We start from the raw sequence: 16339 nt of genomic DNA, 5'->3' as shown, positions 1-16339 counted from the left end.
AAGGCCCTAAAGCTTCTCCATCGGCTGGGGGTGTTCACACGGATATCATGCCTAGCACCGCTATGACACCTCTGGCTCTTACTTTTCCACCCGACACACTGATTTCCCTAACATTATTCAAACACTTCTCCGTGAACAAAACTACACAGTATACAGTCAGCCTAAATCAAGATAGTCCGAACAATAAGTTGGATCAAAGCGTCACAGATCAAAAAAACAGATCCTTGATAACTTGATAATCATTATAATAATTAATGATTTGAAACTTGAAAAAAACCTTACCTTTTTTCAAAGTCACAGGATGTGATCAATTAAGGAGGGGTAGATAAAAGTAAAAACACAGCGGGCAGCAGAGACAAAGAAAGAAAGTTTTTGTGTGGGAAATAATTACTGAGTTACAGGGCATTTGTATTACTTGAGCGACTGTTTTTTAATGGGTATAGTGCAATGGTAAGACATTTCTACACTGAAAGATCCTGGCAACATTATCGGCTACATGTAGTGTCCCAACGCATGCAAATAATAATAGGTAAGAGTGATCTTGAAATCTAGAGGTCTCCTGTTTGAACGGATATGTTGACTGCAACCCTTCGATGTCCACTGTAATAACACTTACTTCCCAGCTGGTAAAGAATAAACAACAATTAGAAGCTGGGAGTTATTTTTCATTTATTTTTAAATCAGTTTAATAAAATGTTCCATATGTGTAGATAACGCTATTGGTTACCAATCTATATATATATAAACAGGACCACTTGAACGATTTTGACTAAACACTATCTCGCTGGCCGGTCAGGGGGCTGTAGCCCATGTGATTATATGCTGCAGGAAGTCCCATTTACAGATAAAAACTCGTCGTTTCACAATATGCACCAAGGCGTTTTTGCTTTCGGTTTCATAATCAGAGCTTGAGAGCTAGAACATGAGCCAGGCTTTCCACCCCCACCCTGCCTCGCAGTCACATCAGTTCGATCACTCGAGGGGAGAGGACATAAATCCCAAACAAGAAAGGTGTGGCGCTAAAACGGGGAACACAAAGGTCGATCAACGTGTATAAGAATGTGTTACTGTCAGCGGTCTTGCTTAAATCATTTTATGTGTTTTTAAGTCGTGTGTAATGTTTACGATGAGTATCTGCCACTCAGGTTCACATAATGCACTGCTTATACACTACTACTACTGTATTTAGACCCCCCCACCATTCCGTGCCAGCCATGAAATGCTGTATTATACGGGTACCCCGTGTGTACCGAGCTGCAGCACTCTCACCTTCCCCCAATTCGCTCTGCTTGTTGTCAGCACTTAACATGGACTCCACGCCGCGGTCCGAGGGCCCGTCGTGCCGCTGCGTCGGTAGTAATGACCGCCGCCCGGTACGGTGTGCGGACAGTTTCCCCGTGTACCCAGGAAGCGGTGCACCGGCGAGAAGTGACCTAGCAACAGGCGTCAGAGCATCTCAGCCTAGCCGGGAGAGGCAGAGCACCGCTCGTGTCTTCCCGTCACGCGCAGCCAGAAAGGATCGAAGTAACTGTGTAACTGCCCCCATTCCCGGAAGACTGGGGGATTCCCGGGGACCGCTAACGTAAGCACAGGCGAGACACTGACAAACAGCTGCTCTACCGGACCTGGAAGTGATTCCTCCTTGCTCCTGGCGCAGCACCGCCCTCGCCAAGCTCTTAAAGAGGCACAGGCCAGGCACAAATGCAGTGGCCGCGGTATACTCAGAGGTCCTCGGGTGCCTGCGCAGAGTCAAGGTTCCAGCCTGTCCAGAGGCTTAGTCAGGTCACTGGTACTTTTATATCGAGGCTAGTAAACATAATAGGAAAAATAAAAGCTTGTAAAAATTGGGAAAATCATGACCTTGTATAAAATTGGAAATAAATCACCAAAAGCCCGCATTATGTGCCTTTAAAATACTATCTAAAAACGGCAAAAGAAGTCACAAGTGTTTTTAGAGCTGTCTAAACCACTTCTAAATGACTTTTAAAGCACTGATCCCACATTTGTTTGTCCTCGCTTCTCACGGTGTCTCGCGGGAGCACTAATAAAACAAGCTCTCCAAACAGTGCTTCTTTGTTACCGCCCTGTCTCCTTTTGGGACAGCTCATCCGGACTGGATCCTTTGATTCACGGCTTGTTTATATAACACGCCACCTTTAGATAAGAAATTGCTTCACGACAGCCGTGAAGCAAACGATCCAGTCCGGATGGGCCGTCCCAAAAGGAGAAAGGGCGGTAACAAAGAAGCCTCATTTTCAATCGGAGGTCACCGTTTACCATAAACGATGACGCCATCCAATGAAAATGAGGGGCGGGGCTTCAAGCCCCCTTCTGAAATCTCCTCTCTCACAATGTGTCTCGCAGAGCTAGCAGCACATGCGTGCTGCAACGCTAGGCGAGACCTAAAAAACTGGGTAGTCATGAAAGGAAAATCCTGGTGGGCTAAACAGGTGGCATCCATATGATACAGGAACCACTATATAAATACCAATACAATACAATCTTTATAAAATTCTCAAACAGTAGGTTATCTCCACCCATGCTACACCCATGTGCCAGCTCAAAGTTCACTTTATGTGTGGCAAAATCGAGAAATGACTCTGCATATCTGAATTTAACTTTCTTTTTAAATAGCCAGACTGGAAATACCCTACAGCTAAAACAATTAGAAGAGAACCCCCAGAAATGGGCTATTCTTAACATGCTTTTTACTTCTCCTTTTCCACAGGAGGAAAGAAAGAATGTGCAGAAGCCTGCAGTAAAATAAAGTGAGCTCTTAGACCTTAATGCAGCAATCTGTTAAACACCACATAAGGCACTGCTTTGAGCTTTCACAGCCAAAGGATATGATAAGCAGAGAGACTGGGCCTATTTGCATGTATGCCTTGGAATCAGAATCCAGACAGTTGTTCCTATAACGGTATGAGTCTCTCTCCATCGGAGAAGGTCCCTTTTGGTATTAGATTTGCACAAAGCACTTTGATCATAGGACTTCCAGACTCATCCTTGTCTTATTCCCTACAGCCCTACCCTCCACAAAAGAGGTTGGTGAAGGAGTGAGAAGAGGGAATGAATGTCACACCAACTTAAGGCAATACTTGGCCATTCTGACATTGACATTTCTGTGCCCACAAGAATGCCACAACTTTCTATATTTGTAGATATAGCCCTTTGACTAAACTTCTTACCATCTAATACTAAGGCGATTCCCTGCACTCTGGCCATCCCCAAAGGCACACAAAATTGGTCTGTGAAGGAGTGGGAAGAATGGAGTTCGGCTATTCTAAGGAAGGCCTGTGATTGCTTATTTAAATTCTGTGCCTACGGGAGGTGCAAGAATTTCTATATCTGCACTAAACAGTTTGATCATGGTGTTTATTGGCTAATTCTTGGCGATCCCCTAGATTCAAAACCCACATATGGAGGAGGCCACATGGGTCAGAGCAAGGACAGGGGTGGGGCGGCAAGCTAAGGCAGGTCTAAAATTGTTCTGAAGTTGAAATTTCTGTGCCCACATTGCCCTTTGTTTCGAAATTCTGTATCCTCAAGGAACCATGCTGCCAAATTGAGTGTTTTCAGTTCCAGGTGAAATACCTGGTCAGGAAGTCCTGCGCTGTTGGTAGCGGCATAACATTTCCCTGTGCTAGTTCTACTAGGTCGGACAACTATGCCTGTCTGGCCCAATGCAGTAGAATCAGGATGAGGTCCATGGTTGCTTGTTAGTAGCTTTGTATTACCAGAGGAATCAGAGGAATATATGGAATAGTATAAGCTAATTACCTTTACCATTGTATTGATAGGACATTCCCCAGCGACTGGTGTTTTTTTTACCGGGACGCAAAGTCTTGGCATTTTTCGTTTTCTTGTTTAAAGAACAGGTCCACATACAAGTTTCCACACATGAAGATTTGATGCTGTGTATGTGTGTATCTGGGTAGCATTGATGTGCTTGCTTAGTCTATCTGCCTCTGTGTTCTCCACTCCTGGTAGCTGGATTGCCACTAGCATTATGTTCCTTTGTATCAACTATGTCCAAATTTCATCTCCTGCGCTAAGCTGGATAGCACATGATCTTGTCCCCCGCTTGTTGAGGTAGAACAAGGTGGTAATGTTATCCGTTTGTATTTTCTCTGACTTGAGACTGGAACAGCTTGAGGGCTAGAAACACTGTCTTGGATTGCAAGATTTTTGTGTGTTCCACAGCATCCTCTGGGCTCCACTAGCCCGATGTTAAGTTTGTTGATGTGTGCTCCCCAACCTGTGTGGGATGTGCCAGTTGTTAAGGTAACAGTGGGAGATGGCCTACTGTAATGTTCCTGTTTTTTCACCTTTGCATCTCCTTGCGTGCTCTTTGTTACAACAACTAGATCCTCTCAGTTCCCTTTTGCCTGTGACCAATATCTGTCGCCACTCCTGGGTCAATCTCATGTGGAGCCGGGTATTTGGTATGAGTGATATACATGATACCATCATGCCTATGAGTTTCCCCCACTGTCCTTACTGTCAGCTTACCACTTTTAATAGAGGCGAACGTGTCCTGTTATTGTTTGAATTCTCTTCTTGGTGGGGAAGGTTCTTTCATGTTTCGAGTCTAGCCTGGCCCCTAGGAAAATCTTTTCCCTTTCTGGTACCGAGGATGTTTTATCCTTTTTGAGGAAGAAACAAAGGCTGTACAATGATTCCATGACCTTCTATGTATTGGTTTTGCAATGCTGGTATGACTTTGCTTTCATCAACCAATCGTCCAGGTACGGTTAGACAATTCCCTTTCTTCTTCCGACTTTTTCCCGAAGGGCAGCACCGTTAACTGGTAGTGCACCATGTCTACAACTCATCTTAAGAATTTGTTTTGTCCATGGTTTATTGGCAGATGATGATATACGTCCTTGCGGTCTATTATTGTTATGTAATCTCCTCTCCCATCTGGAACTTTTGTGTCTTGGTATACCTGTTGAGGCCCCCATCGTCTAGGATGGGCTGTAAGGACATGGTGGCTTTTGTTATTAAGAAGTAGACTCAATATGCTCCTTGCCCCCTTTCAGTTAGGGTACCCTTTCTATAGCCTTTTTTCACAACATGTTGGTGACTTCCCGTTTCAAGTATATGATGTCAATGCTGCTTTGGGGTCTTGCCCTTGGTTTGATGTTGGGCAGTGGTTCTATACAATATCCGTGTTGAATTATGTGAGTACCCACTTGTCAGAGGTGATGTTGTGCCATACCCTGAGGAATCCTATATGCAGGGGGTGAGCTTTGAGAAGTCACTTTCCTGTGTGTTTTGGCGAGGTACTTCTTCCATGAACACTGACTCAAAATGGCTGCCTTTGTGGTTCGGTGAACTGTACCTGTGTTGGTGTGCTGTGCACTGCCTGTTGTGCACCAAAAGATGTACGGGTAGTGCCCTCCCCCGAGTTTATTCTCCTACATGGAGCAGTTACTCTCCAGAAATGGCCTCTGAGCTGCAGTGAGTCCATGGACCTCCTGCTTGAACTACTGCTTGAATTACGACACCCTTAGCTCGGCATGCCTCCTTAGCATGGTTTTGGTGCAAAGCTGTCTGCTGTGTCCATGGCTCACTTCAGGCTAATGTTGGTCATTGCCTTCCCCTCCTGGATGATGTATTATCCCCTCTTTTGATATTGCTCTGGGAGGTGTTCTAGGAAACTCTCCATCTCCTCCCATTGGTGGTGCACATACAGATACAGGGGTGCGGGGGAATTGGCGATTCTCCATTGGACCACCGCTGAACTTTCCATCTCCTGCCCACCATAAATACCCTCTTTCTCTCTCAATCAAATGGTCGGCACAGTGTTGCTGTTGCAATTGCTTGTTTTCGAGCCGTGGACACGATGATGGAGTCAGCATCCACTGAACCCCTGATGTATGCGGGGACTTGTGTGGAATGCCTGTACTTTTTCTCCAGCCAAGGAGTAGCAACCTTCACTGTAGCTGGTTCTTTGAAAGCTTCCCTTCCCTGCTCCAGTACACTTGGAAGCATTGTCTGGACATGGCTCTTTCGCTGCGAAGGCAGCAGTCTCCAGGAGGAAACATGATTCCCTTTGTTCCTCCTCTAGCTCTATGCTGATTGTGCCTGCCGCCTGCTTGACTCCTGCATTGCACACTGAGATGCCATCTGGAGGTGAGGGCCTCTAAGGGGTATGTGTCTTTACCCTCCTCTGGTAAGGCAGCGTTGACATCCTGCCAGACTTCCAAGGGGGAGGACTGGCAGAGCGGGGATCTTTTATTCCTTTAAGGTCGTCAAACTCCTTCTTAAGTCGAGCCTAATCAGAGCGCAAGCGCTGCTTAGGAGTGACCTTTAGAAATCGGTCTGCTCTTTTTTTGCACGCTCGTGCGTGTGGTGGCATCCACCTTGCGGGAGCGAGCAGCAGCGCGCATGGGCCATGTTTGTAATTAACATGGCCGCGCCGCTGCTCGCCCGCAAGGTGAATGCCACCTCAAGCAAGAGTGCTTGAAAAGTGCAGACCGCTTGTTTAACATGACTTTAGCCCCACCCTTCCCTCGTCATTCAGTGGCGTTCATTTGCATTTATTAACCAGATTAACATTAATTTCTTACTTTTGACCAGCGCGCATATTTTCTACACAATATATTTACTTTTATTGAAGCAGTAACTAATGGGGGCCACTCAAATATGCGCTGCTTACCAAACTCTTTGAGCTCCGTCATGCTTTAGTAACTCAGGGCGCGCTACAATTTTAAATACGTTCCACCCCCTACCCCCCTGCACAGTCGCCTGCGTAGCGAGCGCCGAGTTATTTAAAGAAATCTGCAATGCCATTATTCTCGCTCCATCCCCCATCTATGCCCTTTGTGTGCCTGGTTCATTTAGGCCCCATGTGGGCGCTCTTCGGGTTGCTGTCAAGTACTGTGGGCTTCCGTGGACCATCTTCAAAGCCTGGATGCAAGATTTGATCTTATCAGGGCCACACGGCAGACATGTTTGCAGATTTTGCTCGTTACGGTGTTTGCTGAAGGACCAAGTGAAAACACAGTTTTAAGAGCTAACAGTATATGTCCCCCACTCTGCATTCCGTGTGATAACGTTTAGTCTGCTGTGTCTGGTGTGTTCCGTTGTTTCCAGCACCTGCAAAATGATCTTCCAAGTTTATAGTTCCAACATTCTTTGTTTCTTTCCTACTTAATAAGCCTTGCAAGCAATGAATTACATTTTATTTCTCAACGTCAGTGAAGCCTCTGAAATTGCAAATGCTATCGTTTTCACTCATGTTTATTATTCCAGTCAGCCAGCTGTGCTTTACTGTCACACCATCTCCTATCCTGGGTATATTTCCACTCAATGTTTTGAATTGCTCGCTCAAGTATATACAAAGCGCGTCAACACCTAGAGATGGGTATTAAGCGCTGTATGACCGCAGTTACATTACAAAACAAGGTCAATGCTGGTATTCCTCATCACTTCTGTTATGGCTGAAGAGGTAATGTTCAGTTTGCTCAGATCCTCCTTGGTGTTTCTTCATGCCTCTACCATGCCAGCGGCAGCTCAGGCAGCGCCCCATACCCTCTTCATGCTGCCAACCTTGCTCTCGCACTACATAAGGTCACTTCCGTAGTCCTACATCAAAGGACATTTTATGAGTAATTTCCATTGAGCTGACAGGTTTGTAAATGCTGCATCTCTAGCCTTCCTTTGAACAATATTTTACTCTTTAGTTTGTTTTTTCACAGTGATCTCTTTTCTTCCATTGGTAGCTCGGTGTCCCCTTCTAAATAAAATATTCTTATTACTGGGGGTGTCTATGGTGTATTACGTGGCCCCCAATGACATATTGTTCCAAGTATCCTCCTCCTGAGACCATCCAACAGCTTGGAGGCAGAAACATACCAGGCACTTTAGAGCATGCCTCCATCCTTCTTGCATTCCATGCCTTGTCTGGCCCATATTTGTGCTTAACAGCCCAACAGACACTCGACTAAACCGAGTCTGTTTCCCAACTTAATGTGTGGGCTCAACCAAGCCAGGATTTTTCTTCACTTTCTAAGACATGTAGTCACACAACACTACTCAATACAACGCCAATCCATAAAACCACATCACGCAACATAATTACAATCCACACAATACCACTCAACACCACATAATTCTACTCCACCTAATTACACACTACTCTATACCACATAAATACACCCCCAAAAAACCCACACTATACCACATAACAATCCACATACAACACTCCACACCATGTCACATAATTCCACTCAACATAATTTCTCTATACTACACTGTTCCATGCCACATATTCAACTCCACACAAAGCCATTCCACACAACATAATTAAAATAAAAAAAAACATTATTCCACTCCACAACATAATTTCACTACACACACACGTCAAATTTTCAACACATAATTCAACATCATACTATAAAATTCCACAACACACCACATAATTAAACTCCACTACATAACACTATACAGCACAAAATATCATAATTCCAATCCACTACACACAATACCATGCCACATAATTCCAATGCACACAAAAACGCATAATTACTATCCAAATACAACTGCACAGCATACCACATAATTCCACTACACAAATCCACTCTACACCACACAATTCCATGCCACACAATGCCACAAGTAACAATCCCAATCTAACCTACATAATTCCACTACACAACACATACATCCACTCCAATCCATAACATATAGATAAGAAACCTTTACACCGCCAATAGCTCTAACTCCCTCTCTTTTTTTTTTTAACACCCAAACATACAAATCTGGAGCTTAGCACCTACCTATTTCTTCTTTTTCGGCACCAAACAGGTAAAGCTATCCACACAGTTCCACACCACACAATTCAGCTCCACACATTTGCAATCCACACCACATAATTCGACATCAAACCACATAATCCAACTCAACAACACAATTACACACAACATACATCGAATCTACACCACACGATTCCACATTGTGCCACAAAATTCAACTGCACACCATATTATTAAACTCCACTACATACCACTCCACAACACAAAATGCCATTCCACATAATTACACTCCATAACACAGTCCCACTCAAAATAATTCCAGCACACTAAATACCAGTTACTATCCATATAATTCCACAGCACACCATTGCACATCATTCCACTACACAAATCCAATCCACGCCACACAATTCCATGCCACACAATTACACAACTAACTAATCCAATCCAACACACATAATTCCACTATACACCACATACATGCATTCCATAACACATAGGTAAAAGACATTGCCATTTACAATGCCAATAGCTCTAATTTAAACAAATGCGAGACCTATTGCATTTTCAATGTTTGTTATTAATGCCTCCATTTTAGCCTCGATGCATCTTTTCTTCCTCTAAACGTCGAGAGCTTTCTTTTCGACATCGACCATCAGTGCATTCTTTTTTGGCACCAAAGTTTCCCCCTTGTATGCTAACTTCTCCCACCCGTGCTCTTGATTGCTTTTCAGAGTCAAGGCTGGCTTAGCGGGTTTGCCTCTTATGGTATCGCTGTGTTTGAATCCAAGGGGCTCTTTGGACTTTTGTTTGCCCTAAGAATTTTTGAAAGTCGAGGTAGACTTTTTGGTGTTTGGAGTTCGGCCCTTTCAACTCCATTCCTCATGTTCCCTGTGGTACTATGTTCCTTCTTTCTTAGGCAACAGCCTTTTCGGAGCCTTCCCGTTCTCAGTGTTGATTGTCTTGCAATTGAAATACTGTCATTGTGTTATTTCTGCATCGTTGTTGCTGTAGACCTTCCCTGGAGTATGTTTTTTGTGTTGTGTCATGGCATAGTGTGCCCACCTTTGTTTTTCTCTTACTTTGAAGGTCTTCAGTTGGAACTCGGTGCATGTGCTGCAACCCTCTGATGTGTGGTTCTTGGCCAGACACAAGTTGCAGACAAGTGGCTATCCTTCTGCACAAACTTGTGCTGCCATTTAGGGAAGAACTTGAATGGAGTGTGCATTCTCCGGCCCACATGGTCGATGACCTTCTGGTCGGCTAGTGTTGAAGCTGAAACAATATTCTCCTGCTAAATGCCGAAGACAGTGAAGTAGGTTTTTATCCAGCCAGTAGAACAGAAATTGTCTTTCTTCCTATGGTAGATCTGCAATTATAAACGATCCTGCTGGACCTTCCCACGGCCTTTGACATAATGTATTTGTATTATATTACAGCTCTATTTATGTAGCTCTTCAAATCCCTTATGAAACACATTTGCCACCGGGAAGCATAGTATTTTGTAGTAGTGCAGTGGATGGATCAGTATGTGTATGTCATTTGGCCTATTTGGGTAGTGTTTCGATGGCGTACTGGAGGACCATATCTGTATGTTTGGTCGCTGCCCCTAGGCATGAGTTTGAAGTGGGAGATAGGATTGTTAAGCATCAGATGCCCGTGTATCAATAGAGCTCAAACATTTCAGAGCAGTGTGGCTTATGTGGTAACTGTTGTGCTGTTATGTGGTTATATGCCAGAGACAGTTCTATCTATGCTGCAGCAAGTGAGTAGCTGTACCTACCTAAGGGTGTAGGAGATAAGCATAATGAAGCTCACACTGGTGCATGCACATGGATACCTACCAGTTTGGACTGATATGCACTGTCCAGTTTAATCCACCTTGAAAATGGGCATAAGAAGTGCCTGGAGATGAGGATGCTATTCGTGGCGGTTGAAACTTGCATCAACAGCAGTATACTCTCTAGAGTCCATACAGGAGAATCAGAAGAGCTACTTGCAGGAATCCGAAATAAGCATCCAGTCACTATATGCATTGAGGAGTCCAGCTAAAGACAGCTGGAAGCAAGCCACAGGAATGGGGATTATGCAATCAGCTGTATTGTATGTTTTTAGTAGTTCACAATTTAGCAGCATTACACAACCATCCATGGTAAAGGCTATAAGGAGTCCCCAAAGGAGCAGTAAAGAGGAACCTATAGGAATAAACAAATTAGACAACCACCAAAGTATATGCTGTGGTGGGTCACCGTGGAGCAACAGAGAAGTCTCCAATATACAAGCAGCTCCTTTATAGGTCTGAGAAATCTACCTAGAAGTACAAGGGAGCACCCACAGGGATGGGGCTCGTACAATTAACCATGGTAAATGCTCTGAGGAGTTTAACCAGGTGGGGAAAAGGAGCAGCACACAGGATTGGATATTTTACAATCAGCTATGCTACATGGGCTGCAAAGTACTCGGTGATGTGGCAGGGAGTTCACCATAGACAACACTAGACACTAGACAATGTTGGCTATGTCTCACGAGCTTATTGTTTCTTACACTGGTTAACAGTGCAACAGTGTGTAATGTTCTAAGCCTGTCACATGGCCGATAGGGACACTTATGACATCACTAAGTTAGCATGAGCCCTGCAGCCATGATGAATCTTTTGTGCACGTTACTACATGGCTTTATTTTTGCAATACTCTGTTTATGCCTTTCACATGAGAACTGTCTTCTGTGTTCGTTCCCTGCCTGTTCCTGGAGTTTAGTCTGAAAATTGTGAGCAAAGTCGATAAACAATGCCCCTTGTTATTCTGTACTGGTCAGGCCCTAGCGCCTAGAAAAAAACATACTAATGCAACTGCTGTTGGAGACTCGTACTTTGATATTATGGTGATAATTGTTTAGGTAACACACACTTGGAGAGGGACCTTCGCAGGGAGAAGAGCAACACGCACCTACGATGTAGAAATACCATATATATTCTAAGGTACGGGGTATGCTGACAAAGCCCAGAGATCTTCTATTATATAATGATACTGCTTCTTACCGAGGGGAGGAAGGTTAGGCACTATAGTCCTTTCTCCATTGACTTTATACAATGACATCTCCCTTTTTGATGTATGGCCTAGTTGCAATGCTAACTATATCAGTGTTATGCATTTTTCTGCTCGTTGTGGCCTGATATTGCATTTTAGAGCAATATAGTTAAGATAAACATTTTAAACTATATTTGTGTCTCGGTCAGTTCTTATTGTGGACAAGTATGAGTGTGTGAGCGAAAAGGTGTGTCTTGTTACCGCGCTTCCTGAGAGATCTCGGAGTGTTGTGTTCTGGGCTGTCTAATCATTTGCTTCTTCATGAGTGTTTAGGATAGCTGGTGAGACACTACAGCTAATCGGTCCTGGGCTTGTGGGAACTAAGTTGGTGGGAAGGCTTAGCCCCTATACACCGAGGTTCCATAATCCTGCGCATAGTTCTTTGTATGTGCAGAATCCCTGCAACAAGCCTTTTTTTAATGTTTTACCATTCCAGGATCATCCAAGGGTGAAATTCTTATTTGACAAGAATCATAGATATATTTATGTTAGGTCCAGTCAACAGACATAAAAATCTGGTGAACATCTAGTTATTGATAAAAGTAAATAAAAACAAAATAAATAAGTGGTTGACCCTTTTCGCAATTTTGGCAATCTTTTGTGAACTGCCCTTCCATAGCAAATTAGACTGATTCCCAACTTGCTGGATTATCCAACGTATGTAAAATAAATTATTTCATGTTGAATTAGTGGCCTAAGGCTCACTGATGTAGATTTTGCCTTAGGATCTAGGTCAAGAGAGCTTTATAAAAACCAAAAATCAAATTGGTGCCTCTAGTTCAGTTAATGTTTGTATTGGACAAATATTTAGTTTATGCTACCCTTTAAATAAATAACAATACATATGAGGCATCTGAAACCTTTACATCGCTTACAGGCGATTTATTTTAGACTCACAAAAGACATTTTTATTAAAATGCATTCCGAATGTCAGGAAAAAAAGTGAAATGCCCTTACTGAAGTGTGTCTCCGGAGAGTGGATTTATCAGTAAATGTTCTCCCACATGCACTGCACATAAAAGGCTTCTCTCCTGTATGTATCCGATGATGACGTTGCAAAGCATTTAGTTGGGTGAATTGCTTTCCACATTGATCACAACAATACGGCCGCTCGCCTAAATATTAAAGTAAAACATTAATTACTTTAACATTCCCAATGTATTTTCTCATGATAGAACATCTTTTGATGTGAAGACTGAGGTAAATGTTCATGGAACAGCCTTTCAAAGGAACGCCAACTCCAAATGTTGACAATGTGAAATTGTGCCATTTACTGTGCATTCATTTCTAATTAGGCTGCATACAAACAAATATGGCAATCACAATAAAAATTAAGAAAAAGACAACGTTCCGGATACAGCATGAAGCAAAGGAATCAACAATGCAATAGGGGTCACGATGTACAAATTCCACGAATTTGTGCATTCATAGTTTCCTAGGTGAAAAAGGCAGTGGAACAAATCCTATTAATGACTATAGAGAACAATGGCACCTGTGAAATGACAACACTATCCCGTCAGTGCTTTTATGTGTTGAAGGCTTGGGTCTGAGCTTACTTTATTCTTTCAAAATGAAGTGAACAACAAAGCAATAAACCTCACATATGATGGTAGAAAAAACCCATTCAGATTCATCAACACATTATATCTTTCCGCTATGCAAAACAAGGGAATGCCAAAGCTACATTTTGAGTACTATCAAGGTATGCATTGCCAGATCTGTGTCTTTACACGAGGCACTAGCATAAAAATCACTGCCATCTAGAAAGCGCTTTCAAGCCACGTCATTTTCTGGATTCCCAGTTACCACTGATGTCAGGAGATAGTACAAGTTTCACTGATGTCAGCTGAAGTCTACATGGCCTCCTGCTTCGACTAATTCATGTCCATGACTTATACTTTGGAGGAAGACTCTCTCTGGCATTAGGATTGAGAGTCAATCATTCACTATATAGTAGCGGGCTGTCAAAGCAAGGGAAAAGCCCTCCAATTTACTAGACATAAAATGCAAATGTTAGACAAAATTAATCCATGACTTCCCATCCTGATGTCATGAAGGCGATGCTGCTTTAATGGAATGAATATAAAAACCTCCTGTTGGGTGTTACTTTCTAAATAGCTACAGCAGAAGGCTCAACAGACTGAACCTGGGGCATGAGGCAAACACTACATAGTTCCAGGCCTCCCTCTGCTTGAGAAAAGATGCAGTGACATCAATAATTTGAGTAGCTCATGGGCATGGAGTTCAGAGGCAGTCTTGGGTGGGCAGACATTGTAGCACAGCAGCTGCATCCCTGCCAGGGCCAAGTAGGTAGCTGTACTCCTGGTAAGGTCGATGTTGTTGCATGGCAGTCCCTAAAGGGACAATTAGGAAGTTGCAGCCTTGCTTAGGGCGATGACGCTGTATGGCAGTTTAAGCACAGAAAAGGCATATTAGGCAGTTGCAGCTCCAATTAGACCAAAGTCATCATACAGCAGTTGCAGCTTTGAATGGGCCAATAAGGCAGCTGCAGCCTGACTGGGCTGAAGTCGCCATACAGTAGTTGCAGGCACCATTAGGCCGAATAGGCAATTATACTTGGACCGGGTCTGACAGACCATACCACACGTCACTCCTAGCTGACTCTTATCAGACTACCTCCTCTGGATGTCCCACAGCAGGGCTTCTCCTCCATTGACAGTCTCTACTCCTGCAGGGCCAGGAAGATTTTTTCCTTCTCTCAGCAGGCAGGCAAGCTTCAAGGCACCTCCAAAAGACAGTGTAGACTTCAGGTGATTTCCCCACCTCTGTCAGACTGGCTGCAAGGCAGACACCAGCCCTGGTTACACAACAGTCTCTCAAATAAGTCCGAGGAGCTCTCCCTGCTTTGATTTAGCAGGACTTGTAACTGGAAAAAAGCCCCTTTTAATGCTCTTGGCATTGATACTGGGTTCCACAATTTTTGTGTTCTAACCATTTGGTGCCTCAGCCAGTTTAGTGGGTCACATGACTAAGCCTAGCTGGTAGTTGGTTTTTGTGTTTTGCTCACAGAGAGTGAAACAACAGGCCATAGGTGTTGGTTGGATGGGCCATCTCTGACTTGATAAAAGGGGGAGGACCTGTCACCTACCACACTTGCACATCACAAAGACTCTACTTGAGCACACTCACAAGGGGTTTGACACTAGTCTATTGTGAACCCAGACAACCTACGGCCAGGACAGAGAGGCAAGAATTTCCAAGCACCTCTCGTGGTGGAACCTTTTACAACCTTCTCCTACTTCAAATGGGCACCAAGTATAAATATTGGAAAAGCAGATCCCACTCTTCAGTACACCTCTGGGCTTATGGAGGACTCAAAAGAACTGCTGTGCTGCTCAGCCAGTAGGAGACTGCCACTCTGTTGCCTGCAGCCTGAGTGAAGGACTGGACCTGCATCTTGAACCCACGACCACTAGAGTGACTCCAAGGGCTGGTTGGCTGGCCTCCGGAGCATAGCCTTAGGGACGGAAGGCTCCAACCACCTTGCAACGAGCACCTGGACTCTGCTTTGAGTCCTACTCTCCTAAGTGGTGCCACCCCAGTCCAGGACCCTTGGAAGTGGGCCTGAAGGTGCTCTGCCAGCCCCGCTGTGGTCCCAGCAGAACCGACTTAGCGCGATGCATCAAATCACAAAACTCCTTATCGCAACTGCTGCGCAACGCATCTCTAATTCAGTACTCTGCATTGCAGCCTTATCGGAACTGCCGGTGAGTGATGCATTTTCAGCAAAGGCCTTTGGATCGCAAGCCCCTCATCGACAGCGTCCTCAACGATTATGTAGGACCTTGCATCACAACCTTGCAACTTCCCACAATCGTTGCTGTGAGATGCATCTCCACACCAGGGCCTTACATCACCTTGTTTGCACAACGCATCCTCGACGTGGGGTCTCGCAACGCTCTGCAACCAGGATTTAAGGTAGTCTTGTTCAGTGGGCCTACCTTGGTCCCTGTATCCTGCCCACGCTCTATAGCAGTCTGCCTGAATTTGTGACTCTGTCCCAGTCCGGCGCGACCAGATAACAGTTCCAGGGTTGTGCTTCTAGGGACTATTTTTACTTAAATCGTTAAAATTGCAAATCTTCGGTTCTACTGATTTTTTGTTTTTGTTGTTTTGGTCTCAATTTATTACATTTTGCTCTACTTTGCTAAATTGGTGTGAAATTATTCTTATGTCGTGTTTTCACTTTATTACGGTTTGAAGTGCTGCATAAATACTTTACACATTTCCTAGGAGTTAAGCCGGACTGCTCTGTGCCAAGCTACCAGAGGGTTGAGTACAGCTTTATTTGGGGTTTGTTTGTGACTTCACCCTCCCTGACCGTAATTGTGGTTGCTGCTTGAGGAGAGTTTCACCTCCCTCATCCAGCAATCAAATTTCAACCATTGATTTTCAGCAGTGAGATTAGGACTTGTGCTTCTGCAGTGTAATACAGTGATTTTGTGTTACACTATAATACCCGATAAATCA

At 44.1% G+C, this 16339-nt stretch overlaps 1 protein-coding gene across 3 annotated transcripts in view; it reads right to left on the bottom strand.

Annotated features, from left to right (window-relative positions):
- Nucleotides 1–16339, bottom strand: part of GZF1 (GDNF inducible zinc finger protein 1) — a 108751-nt gene that overhangs the window by 26566 nt on the left and 65846 nt on the right. For all 3 annotated transcript variants that reach the window (XM_085612621.1, XM_085612622.1, XM_085612623.1), the window contains exon 5: nt 12806–12963. In XM_085612621.1, coding sequence (XP_085468747.1) covers nt 12806–12963 — 158 coding nt within the window. The remainder of the gene's footprint in view (nt 1–12805; nt 12964–16339) is intronic.

This window comes from Triturus cristatus, chromosome 6 (assembly GCF_964204655.1).
Source record: "Triturus cristatus chromosome 6, aTriCri1.1, whole genome shotgun sequence".
Lineage (NCBI taxonomy): Eukaryota > Metazoa > Chordata > Amphibia > Caudata > Salamandridae > Triturus > Triturus cristatus.
Note: the sequence above shows the minus strand (reverse complement) of the source record. Positions and strands in the feature narration are given on the sequence as shown.